Source organism: Otolemur garnettii, unplaced genomic scaffold (genome assembly GCF_000181295.1).
Source record: "Otolemur garnettii isolate 467f Iridium unplaced genomic scaffold, OtoGar3 scaffold00113, whole genome shotgun sequence".
In the NCBI taxonomy this organism is placed as follows: Eukaryota; Metazoa; Chordata; class Mammalia; order Primates; family Galagidae; genus Otolemur; species Otolemur garnettii.
Genome location: NW_003852508.1, coordinates 4,252,153 through 4,264,788, shown reverse-complemented (window position 1 = coordinate 4,264,788; position 12,636 = coordinate 4,252,153). Strand labels below are relative to the sequence as shown.

The following is a 12,636-nucleotide window of genomic DNA, read 5'->3' as shown; positions in this document are numbered from 1 at the left end:
CACTACGCAACCCAGCAGGGAAGCCAGTAAACAGAAGTGAATGGCTTGAGAGCGTACAGACAGGAAGGCTCATCAATAGACTTGGATTGCACACAACAGATTACACTAGGAAAGATAATCTAATAAAAACAAGCCAGGCTAAATGCTCTGAGAAGATTTCAGTAATTCACCCAGAATTCTATTCCTACTAATCTCATATTCACTGTTGTATCCAGCTCTGCCATCTAATTCAGGTTGGCATTAAAACACCTAGACATTAATGCTAATTAAATCTACCTTTTCATTCCAAAAATCCCCCACATTTTCCCCTTTGGTATCCAACATAAATACAATTCAACAGTTAAAAAAAAAAAAAACAAACTTAGTTCCTCTTCTTGCCCAATGAAATCAGAAAAGGCTATCTAACATGGATACCTTATTGTTGACTGTTTTTCATCTTGACTTTAAAACTAAATGATAAAAATAGCTTGGATAATATTTATCCTCCTTCACACTGTAAATTTCTCCCCTCTGTCAGAACTTGAGGGTAAACCTCCCTGTTGAACGTTTCATGCAGGTGTGGATCTGCTTGGGTTCCTCTAGCTGTCTGAATTAGAATTACTAAAGGATTATTTTAGGAACAGCCTTCTGGGGGATTTTGGATTCTAGTATAAATTAGCACACATTTCATCATCATGAAAAAAATCTAAGCATTGCCTTCACTGAAAAATTCAAGATTATGTTAAATTCCCCATTTTATTCTTCATAACAGAAAAATAGAACTACAAAAATTTCAAATAGTTTTAACCTTAAATTCAGCCCCTGTCATGAGACATTGGCTGCCTAACACTTTGGTAAATGTCTCCTGAAGTGAATTAACTAGAGCTTTGTTTACTTTGAATCATAGTCATGAAGAAAGCCAATGTGTTTTGAAATTTCAGTGTTCCCTATGATTCTAACACACCAGTCGGTGAGAACAGCAATAATAAGATAGCTGTGGAACATCAATGTCTTTGTTGTACAACACTCGTGAAATTCTCAAATTGCCGATGGAACATCTGAGGAAATAATTTGGACAACTTAGTCATGGTCTAGGACTACACGGTCGATGTAACTGCATTAACTTTCAGCAAATTAATATGGAATTGTGTGTATGTTTATAGTTTCAAAGTCTAAAGTATCCCCTTGGTTGATCCAGTGTATCCAGAACTCTGATAACTGTTTTTTTCTCAGGGTAAGATAAAAGCACAGATCCTCCAGGTGGTGACATTGTGTTGAAGCCCGATGACCTTGCTGTTCCCTGAACACATTAGGCATGCTCCCACCTGAGGACAGGTGTGCCTGGTCCCCACGGTCCAGATGTGCCTGGTCCCCACGGTCCAGATGCTCTGAGACATCTGTGACACTCCTTCATTTCAGACAGTCTCTGATAAAATCCTCCCATTGGTAGGTGTGCCCCTTTCTCCTGTCCTGTCACCTTGGACTCCCCTGACTTCTGTTCTTCTTTACATCTATTTCACCTGCCACATCATACACTGGTTTACTTTATCAACCACTTCTCCCTAACGTCATGCACTCTATATTAAAGGAGGGACTTACTTATTTTTTAAATGTATCCCCAGCACCTAGAACAGGGCTGGTACATAATTGGTGCTGAAATGCACACTTATTGAATGAATGAATAATGAATGAATAAACAAATGGGAATAGACTAAGTGAACATGAGTTTATCAGAAGGAACACATCACTGCCAGCAAACAGAGAAAAAATTAAATATTTGATTCGTTCAGCTGCAGATGATATTTTCAATTAAGGTCGTAATAAGCTTATAAGAGAGTTCAAAGTACATAGCAATTAAAGGAAAAAAATTCTGCAGATTTTATCAACCACAAAAATTTAATGTTCCTTTCAGGGAAATAGTCTCACCACCCTGTTTCATGAGTAAGATCGTGCTGTGTAGGACTTGCTACTAGAACTTGGCCATATCAAGTTCTGCTGAAATGCAATTTCTCAGATGACAGGGTGCTGCCTTGAATGGCCCCTCTTCCCTTTCTCCTTCTATAACACCTAATCCATCAAAACCCAACTCAAACATCACCATTTCTATGGAAAGTTCCCAGACCTAACCACCGTGGGGATTTATTTTGCCCTCTGAATCTTATTCTGCAGCTGGAACACTCCCAGGTCATGTTCTTTTCTGTACCTTAGTTTTCCTTGTGTGTTAATTTTTCCCATTAGGTTAGGTTATTGCTATTATTTTTGTTAATTGTTTTGTCATTGCTCTTCATGCTTTGTGTCTCCAAACTGAATTTTTTACAGCATTACACAGCCAATAACGCCAAGAACAATTCTTGGCATGGATTCAATGCCAAGTAAATTTTAATAAAGTGAACACCACCCTCAAAATCTAACCGGCATAATACTAATGAGAGACTGTGTCTGGTGACAGAAGACAGGTTAAAATGAGAACTAAAACCCTGCCTTGCTCGTCCCATCCACGTGGCTTCCCTTCCTCGTGACGACAGAGAGGTGGCAGAAGAGGAGCTTGGGATCGTGAAGAGGGACTTCGCTAGGGGACTCCCCCTTACAATTTGGGGTCTGATGACAGTCTGAGGAGACTGAGGCCGCCGTGTGACCTCATACCCCTGAGTGGCCGCCCAGACGTACACACTCGCATGAGTAGGACCCCCGAGCTTCCCCCTTGCATTTGCAGGGAAGGCACACTGCACGTGAGCTCCGGAACCGTCATCCCGCTGGAGTTGGACAGCAGCTGCAACTCCAAAGCAGCAACTGCTTAGCTCACAACATTTGGGTCACAGGGACCTGAGATGAACCACTGAATAGTGGAATGTCTATCAAGTACAGTGAGAAAAGAAACAAAAAGCAGATTTGTTGGGCTAGTAGTTGATTCAGCTCCTCCTTAGCAAACTCCTACAGTGAATAAGATGGATGTGCATTTTTGTACCTAAAATACAAATATGTGAATATAAATGCAAGGGTGACCAGACTGGGAGCCACAGTGAAATAAATGTAGGATTATATTCATTTCTAGGACAAGACAGTCACTGATATACAAGAACTACCCTGAGAAAGCATCCAAACTCTTATTCCAAATACCTATGGGTCCTCTGAATGTTCCTACTTTTAATTTCACGGAGCCAAAATGCAAACAAGTCCCAGCACGTGAAATGTGGCTTAACAAAGAGACAAGCGAGGCAGGCCGTTCACCTACCGGTGGACGCCGCTGCTGCACATGATGATGTGGCAGCCTCCCAGCCTGCTGCACAGCTCCGAGGAGACGGACAGCAGGCCAACTCCAGAGGCGCTGCAGGCCGTGTTCGCACAGGCAGCTGTGCGCTTGGATCTGATAAACGAGGACACCAGTCGGTACAGTTCATCCAGAGCATTGAGAGGCCTCATCAGCTGCAGAAAAAAGGGATGAATGCACAAAGTTCAATTTATCTAGTAAAATCGTTTCAGATGGCTTACAATGCACAGTTGTCATACCTTTTAATGAAGAGTCTACATGATTATTTCATTATGGAAGTTACAGAATTGGAGACCACAACTATTTATAATTACTCATTGCTCAAAAATAATTGCTGAAAAACCAAATTAGGGAGGTATGTAAATAGTAATTGCAATAAACACAATCATCTCTTTTACCTTATCTATATAGGCTGCTTTGGATGTGGAGTTTGGCGGTGAATTTGACTTGTCCAAGTAGAATGCCCTGTAAGAATCCAAAGAAGGAATTATCCTTTGTTATTAGAAATAACAGAAAATGCATGAAGACATTCAAGTTTCACTGACTTCCTTTTAAAAACAAGTGAATAAACAAAAGCACTGAACACGCGAAGAGCGAGGTTGCACGAAAGCCAAGAGTCTTTCATTCAAAAAATGATAAAGCGACCACCAGCCCCATTCCATACTGTGCGGCCTTAGAGAGATAACTCAACGGGTCTACGCTCAGTTCTCTCATTTGGAACCTGAGGACAGCATTAGCTTCTACTTCATAGGCTGCCAAGAATATTAAACGAGTTAACGCAGAAACGACGTGTAGAGAAGTGCAGGGTACAGAATTAAATGCTCATCAATATTTACAATCATTAATACTGTTGTTGAACAGCTGAAGAAACACATTTTCTAGTGGCTTGGAGAACATTATCCAGTTTTCATTTACTGTAAAAACGTAAGCATATGAACCTAATGCTCAGAAACATAGTATTAAGCAGAATACTGAGCCCATTCTTTTCATCACTAAACTCTGCTCAGATGAGAAGATAAACTCCCTTTCACAGAGCAATGGCTCCTTTCTTGTCGCCAGGATGCAGTACGGTAAGGAATATTTATATACCAGGTGGAATCCTAGTGACCTATGGTAATTACACAATCTTCCAAAGAATTACCACTGCGTTTGCTTTGCTTGTGGCTCAATATTAGACATTTTAAGAGACTGACATGAAGAGAGAACACATTTAGGTTTTGTCTGACCTAGTGTTTATTTTTTCTTAAGTGTACAGGTCAATGGCGTGAAATACACGCCCAAGAAATCATCTAGATTTTATTTTATTTATTTATTTATTTGCAGTTTTTGGCAGGGGCTGGGTTTGAACCCACCACCTCTGGCACATGGGGCCATTGCCCCACTCCTTTGAGCCACAGGCGCTGCCCAGCTTTTATTTTTTATAAGATGAGATTTCTACAGTGTGAAGGTTTAATATTGATGGAACAAAATAAGTCCCGTAATATTAGTGAGTTGTCATGCTAGATACACAAATAAAAGCAGATTATGTTGGGGTTTCAGAGCACTGTTAGGCCTTCAATGTATTGGCAGATCATTAACAAATTCACAGGGGCTTGGCGCCCGTAGCACGTTGGTTATCAAGCCAGCCACATACACCGAGGCTGGCGGGTTCAAACCTGGGCCGGGCCTGCTAAACAGCAATGACAACTGCAACAAAAAATAGCTGGGCATTGTGGCAGGCACCTGTGGTCCCAGCTACTGAGAGGCTGAGGCAAAAAATCACCTAAGCCCAGGAGTTTGAGGTTGCCGTGAGCTGGGACACCATGGCACTCTACCGAGGGCAATATAGTGAGACTTTGTCTCGAAAAAATTAAAAAACAAAAATAAATAAAATTCATAGGTAGTATCGGGCCAAGTCAGCGTGGGGAGAACTTTGTGTCCTGTGTGCTGGTTTCTTGAGTTGTACTAAATGTGTGTGCCTACACTGAGTGTTAGTCTTATCACCAGGAGTAGTGTTTGTTTTTTGTCCTTTTAAGATAAAATAATATGGATTAGTCAAACTTCACTCTTTATATTAGAAAAGGCTTAAGTCTAAGGACTAATTTTCCACATTGACAATTAGGCTTATCCGTATTGAGAATTAATACCTTCTTCTCTAAAATACAGATTAAACCATTTCACCCCAAACACTGTAAGCAACTCAGCATCCAAGGTTGGCTGTTTCCTTAGAACTCACTTTGCCCTCGGGTGAGGCTGGCAGGTACGATCTGCAATCTCGCGGCCTGAACCCCATGAATCCCACTGGCATGCATCAATTGCTCCCGCGCACATAAGACTGTGGGGTGTGTGTGGGCTACAGACAGCAACCAGATCACAATGACTAGGTTATGGTGACACAAGCCACAGCAAAGCGGAATGTCCCTCAAGTACCATGAAAATACAGTTCCATTGTGCTGCGTGAATGAGTTTCTAACTAAAAGCACTAGACTGAGAGTAAGTTCAGAGATGAAGAGCAACATCATTTCTGTGATTAAAATCAAAGGCAACTGAGATCATTTTAAAATGTTCTAGATTTTCCCCAGCCCAGTATCCAAAGGAGAAAATCCAGAGGAATGCTGTTATCAGAAGAGGAAAAGCGTTTGAATCATGTGAGGCAAGTATGCAGGAAGGGCAGACTCTGCGGGCCTGACAAGCCCCAGGAAGGTTTTATTCTGAGGGATTTGGGAGCTGCAGAAGGCAAACCGCCCTGTAAATGTTTGGTAAACATTGTTGCTGTATCCAAAAATTCCTGTTCCTCTGAAAGTTCTGTGTGTCTTTTGGTTTGACTCGCACAGGTAGCTGTCAGGATAGTACTGTGAAGGCCCGTGGATGCCCCGCTTTGACAAAGCTGAGCATTTTGCCCTTTTGCTTCACCTTTTAAAGAAATAAAACATTACAGCTTTAGGCCTCTAGTTGTTCTCAGGTCTCCATTCCCATTCTTGTTCCAATTTCGTCTTCCCCAGGAAAAAGACCATCCCAAAGTTGACACTTAGCAGCTCCATGCACTCAAGGTCACCTGCAGTGCTAGCCCAAGTTCAGGAAGAGGTGTGATCATCTTCCACACCCTTGTTTACACGGAAGCTATTGCAATTTCACCTTTTCCTGTCTTTATTTTCAATCTGCATACATCTGGTGGCTGTTTTTTTCTTGTATTTGCCTGTTCATGGTTCTTTCATGTACTTTTATTATCTTTTTACATAGAATTTGTTATTACTTTTCATAGCAAAAGTTAAATAGTGGAATTGAATGACTTAAAGGGTGGGCAAGGGACTTGAAGAGAAACTTCTCTGAAGAAGACAGGTGCATGGCCTACACATGAAAAAATGTTCATCATCCTTAATCGTCAGAGAAATGCAAATCAAAACCACTTTGAGATATCATCTGACTTCAGTAAGATTAGTCCACATCACAAAATCTCAAAACCAGAGATGTTGGCGTGGATATGGAGAAAAGGGAACACTTCTACACTGCTGGTGGGAATGCAAACTAATACGTTCCTTTTGGAAAGATGTTTGCAGAACACTTAGAGACTAAAAGTAGACCTGCCATTTGATCCTCCAATTCCTCTACTAGGTATATATCCAGAAGACCAAAAATCATACTACAACAAAGATATTTGTACCAGAGTGTTTACTGCAGCCCAATTCATAATTGCTAAGTCATGGAAGACACCCAAGTGCCCACTGATCCATGAATAGATTAATAAATTATGGTATATGTACACCATGGAATATTACACAGCCTTAAAGAAGGATGGAGACTTTACCTCTTACATGTTTACATGGATGGAGCAGGAACATATTCTTCTTAGCAAAGTATCTCAAGAATGGAAGAAAAAATATCCGATGTATTCAGCCCTACTATGAAACTAATGTATAGCTTTCTAATGAAAGCTATAACCAAATTGTAGCCCAAAAAAAGAGAAAGGGGAGAGGGAGGGGAGGGGAGAGGGGAGGATGGGGGGATGGAGAGTAATTGGTGGGACCACACCTACAGTGCACCTTACAAGGGTACATGTGAAATTTACTAGGTGTAGAATATAAATGTCCTAACACAATAATAAGAAAATTCCATGAAGGCTAAGTTAACCAGTTTGATGAAAATATTTCAAATTGTGTGTGGAACCAGCACACTGTACCCCCTGATTGCATTAATGTATACAGCTGATTTAATAAAAAAAAAATAGGCTCGGCGCCTATAGCTCAACCGGCTAAGGCGCCAGCCACGTACACCTAAGGTGGCGGGTTCGAATCCCCAGCCCGGACCTGCCAAACAACAATGATGGCTGCAACCAAAAAAAAAAAATGGCCGGGCGTTGTGGCGGGCGCCTGTGGTCCCAGCTGCTTGGGAGGCAGAGGCAGGAGACTCGCTTGAGCCCAGGAGTTGGAGGTTGCTGTGAGCTGTGATGCCACGGCACTCTACCCAGGGGGACAGCTTGAGGCTCTGTCTCAAAAAAAAAAAAAAATAAAATAAAAAAAAATAAAAGTTTCTTCTCCCCTTTCATTTTTTTTTTTTTTGTTTGTTTGTAAATCAAGCATTTTTCTAGGTTTACTTCTCAAGAATAGTATTTTTGGTCAGCATGTGACAGTGGTGTACTCGGGCATAAAACTCTAGAATCTAGACTGACAGCAAAATTTCCCCCTTCAGTACTGCCCTTGGCATCTGCTATCAATCTGATAGTTTTTGTTTTGGGTCTAGTCTATATTTTTTTGTTAAAGGTTAAGATTTCCTTTTTTATCCTTTTTTTTTTTTTTTGCAGTTTTGGGCTGGGGCTGGTTTTGAACCTACCACCTCCAGCATATGGGGCTGGCACCCTACTCCTCTGAGCCACAGACACTGCCCCTTTTTATTCTTGATGTACTAAAGTCTTACTTCAAAGTGTTCAGGTGTAGATTTGTTTGTATTTGTCCCACTGGTGAAATTTCCTGTGCTCCTTTACCAGAGAGGTCCTCAGAGGGTACTTCCAACTTGAGGAGTCTTGCCTTCAATTCTAAAATAATCTTGGTGGCCTGGTGTCATAGTAGGTAGGCCTGTAATCCTAGCACTTTGGGAAGCCGTGACTGGCGATCACTTGAGGCCAAGAGTTCAAGATCTGTCGGAGCAACATAGTGAGACCCCCGTCTCCACAAAAAGTAAAATAATTAGCTGGGTATAGAGGTGAATGCCTGTAGTCCCAGCCACTCAAGAGCCAGGAAGATTGTGACCCCAGGTGTTTGAGGTTGCAGTGAGCTATGATGGCACCACTGCACTCTAACCCAGGTAACCTAGCAAGACCTGTCTCAGGAAAAAAAAAAAAAAAAAGAAAGAAATCTTAGCTGTTATCTCTCTAAGTATTGTGTTTCTACCACTGGTTTCTATTTTCTTTGTCTTCTGGAACTTCCGCTAGGCATATGTTCACACATTCTCATGGTTTCTCCCCCTTAACACTTTCTTTTAATATCTTCCCATCACCGCATTTTAGATGATTTCCTTAGTAGTGTCTTCCAAATGAGCAACTCGGTTTCTGTGTCAAGGCTAGAGTCTGTGCTTTCTATTGGAAAGTTTATTCCAAGTTCATTCCTGCATCTTTAACACCTGTAATAGTAGGTGGAACATAATATGATCTTCATAAATATTTGTAATTAAATAATAATGGGACAATTGACTATTTTTGTTTGAGGATTTTCCACCTTTCTTCATAGATGGTGCTGGGCTCAGAAGACAGAACCCCAGGGTGAAGGTCTCAGGAACAGCCTCAGAAGCAGGAGTTTTTCTCTGACCTTCTCTTGCCCTCCTGGCTCTCAGTCCCGGTCCTCCCTGAGGCTAGCCATGGGAACTAGAATTCTTCCCAAAGGTGGATCATGGAAGCCAGAACATCGGCCTCCCGCCTCCTCCCAAAGCTAGTTGTAAAATCTAACATTATTCGGTTAAAGGTGGCCATAAAGTAATTATTTGACTACCTTGTTTGACTGTAGGTCACTGATCCCCCTTCCAGAGAGGGTTGTACCCCACACCCAGAAGGAAGGAAGCCGCCCAGAGAGGCCACGAAGAATCTACACAGGCAGGCCTTGCTGGGTTCCCATCTCAGGCTGTGAGTATTATACCATATACTTTCTGTCCAATCATGTTTCCACATAGCTTTCCATACTGTTGAATTTAAGCACTAAAAATGGACAATTTTTTCTGTAACTTTGGGTCTTCTGAAAGTTCCTGCGTATACATGTTAAATAAATGTGTTTGTCTTTTCTCCTGTTAATTAATTTACCTCATGTTGAAATGGCCCCTACAAATTGATGAAGGGGCACCAGACAAGAACCAGAGTTGAGGGCACCAAAACTCTGTAAAGGAACAGACTTGGCTACAAATGGTCATAATTCCTCACTGTCCCCTCACTTGCTTGATAATAACTGAGTCACCGTCTCCTTGTTTGCTTCTCTGTAATTGCTACTCTAGAGTCACACTAGACTCTAGTCGTAAAGATTCTTAACTCTTCTCCATAGATAACGTTCCTTTCAGAACCTTAAAGGAAGTTTCTAAGGTATCTTCCAGACCTGGCATTCCAGTGGATTGGCTGACCCGCTCAGACCAGGCGTCCATACCAAGAAACCAACACAACTGGAACTGTGATCCCAGGAGCGGAGGCAACACAAGGCAGCACAGCCCTGTAATTTTGCTCCAAACTTAACCAACTAGCAAATTTAATTACATAATCTCCTGCCCGTTCCAATCATCCTCAAAGATGTCCCCCATCTCTCTGCTCAGTGCTTTGAGCATTGCAACCCCAATGATCTCAGGACCTTAGCTCTGCCCTGTGCAGTGGGCATACAACCCGGGGACAAAGTCAGTGATTTTTCAGCAAAGAGACAGGGACCTTGCTTCCTACGATGGCATTCTTTTATTTCTATTTTGAGCATCTCAAATATGCTTTGCCAGGATGTTTCAATGTTAACTCTCCTGGGACTAATTTATTTCTATTGGTCTACTTTGTTGGCTGTCTCCCTTAGTGTTAGATTTCTTCAAGTGCTCTGGAATTACATTTTTAAGTTCACTGGAAGTAAGAAGATTTCAAAATTATTTTTATTCAGTCTTTTAATACACCATCCTCTCTCTCTCTCTCATTATCCTTCTCTTAAAAATGGTTTGGGAGTCTAGAATCTTGCTTTTGTAAACACTTTTATATGAGTGATGTGGATATTTATACTGTGTTGACATCTGGAATATGTCACATCACTGAACCAGTGAATGATACGGTTCAGTTCCTAGTTTAGGGCTGTGCCAGCTTCTTGCCATCTTAAGTGCACAAAAGTATAGTGTCATGTTAAAGGACAACCTTAACAGTGACATAAGAGAAAGATTGTTAACTCATCGTTTTTCAGGAAGGGGAGCTCATCAACCACATGTGCTCCCTCTCTGCTCTCTCTCTCCCTAGCTCACCAGCAGACAGGTACGCTGTGGGTTCTATTTTCACAAGATCTGAAAGGAGCCTAACAGACAGAAAAGAAATATAAATCTTTCTCTTAATATTTATCAGAAACTGCCTTTTAGAATTTGTCTTTTTACAGCTTCTGGGGAGTTCTTGAACAGCTAGTAGGGAGTGGGAGCTGCAGGCCTCAGTGTCTGCCCGGGGGGCAGAATCAGTGACTAGGGCACATCCCCAGTGATAAGCCAGCCTGCCGCTTCTGGTGTCCACCTGCGGCTAAGACAAAGGAGTGGATGCAAGTACCCTGTCCATCTGGCTGCAGCCACAGTCTTCTTCACCCCCTTTACAACTTCTCTCTGCCAACACTATTTCTCTCTCTGTCACCATGTCGGTCTTATTCTATCCGGCAAAAGAAAAATAAACTTCTTCTTCCCTTGTCTGGAGCGATCTTTCTTTAAACCCACATGCATTAGCTCACACTCTGACATCAAGCACGAGTGGCACTGCGTTTCTCACTCTTCACTAAGGCCTTCTCCATGGCCTGGTTTCAAATGGTGAGGCTGCCTCTGGATCTCCACCCAACATAGAATTACACTTCTGTCCCATTCTCTTGCAGAAGCAGCGGTCCTGGTCCCCTCTGTCTACCAGGCCAGAGGCCCTGATGCAGCCTACAACTTATCATTTCCATTTCATTCTTTGGCTTCCGTGATCATAAATCATCTTCAAGTTCAGCTGCAACTGACACATTTTCTGTCTTCCTATTTTACAAAGCACTGCTACATGCTTGGAACAGAGGTGACAACTCAAGGCTACAATCCACAAAGGTGCCCTGATCAGATGTCCTCACGTCTTTCCTCAAGTGTGCTTGGTAGAAAGCCAACATGGTGAAGGAGTACACAGGTCCCTGGGGAAATTATTTACCCTCTCAGTCTCGGTTTCCCCATTTTCAAAATGGACTTTAGAATTGTCGAATACATAGGAGGTATATGCCAAAGTTAAAGCAACATGTAAGAAGTGCTCAGTACTGTGAGAAGAAACAGGACTCATTCGATAGATAACAGTAATTGTTTACCCAGATGCACAGAGTGAGAAGCGTCTCGTGGAGAATTTTTAGCCCTAGAAAGAAATAAAATTAAGGCCAAGGACTTTCTGCTCTCCCTGGACGTAATATAAAATATATTATGAGATCTGTTAAACAGTGAAAATTAAGTTAGATATTTGGAATCTATATAATTTCATAATCAGTATACAAATAGAGGTTTGAGATTAAAAAAAAAACACCTTTTTTTAGGTTAAAGAAAAGAAAACTATCATTTGAATGGCTCAACCAACTTCAGCTCTTCTCAACTGTCATCTGGGAAGAAAACATTCTGTAAACGCAGCCCAGACAGCATTAGTACCACACAGAAAGCTTCACTACAGAAAGAGATGACCACCCTGATGGCTCTTTCTTCTTTTTGAGAGACATTCCTTATAAAAAAAAAACCAAGTTGTCACTGATACAGCAGCCAGTTAAGAGCACTTAGATCATGTTGGTCTGATTCTGCTAATATCACTTAAATTAACTTGACAGAAATCTTCAACTATTCAATGGGACAAAATCTTTTAAAAATATATACATTTGATAAAGAGAAAATAAGTTAGAAAAATCATTTACAGGTCTAAAATGTAGCCCACATCAAGTGAACCTTTATTTAGCAACCTATCTACCTTTTCCAAACTGCTATATAGCAGGACTAAAATAGAAAACACGTATATAGTGAAACTATAGTGAAACATGGTATAATTGCACCATTCAAAATACGCTTAGAAGATAATGGTTTACTGAAAACACAGAGTTTACATGTTGACTCATCCAGATGTGTGTCAGTAGTTAATATTTGTTAATCCATGATTATGGAAAGTAACAAAATATTATAAAATATAACTATGCCCTGATAAAAGTCCAGAGGAATTAAGCAGGAAATAAAGC

The 12,636-nt window shown here is 41.3% G+C and overlaps 1 protein-coding gene across 2 annotated transcripts in view; it reads right to left on the bottom strand.

The window, feature by feature from the left end:
- LOC111727580 (phosphatidylinositol 3,4,5-trisphosphate-dependent Rac exchanger 2 protein-like) overlaps positions 1-12,636 on the bottom strand; it is a 76,230-nt gene that overhangs the window by 35,764 nt on the left and 27,830 nt on the right. For both annotated transcript variants that reach the window (XM_023517547.1, XM_023517548.1), the window contains exons 2-3: positions 3,646-3,712; positions 3,212-3,402 (exon numbers count right to left, since the gene is read on the bottom strand). In XM_023517547.1, coding sequence (XP_023373315.1) covers positions 3,212-3,402; positions 3,646-3,712 — 258 coding nt within the window. The remainder of the gene's footprint in view (positions 1-3,211; positions 3,403-3,645; positions 3,713-12,636) is intronic.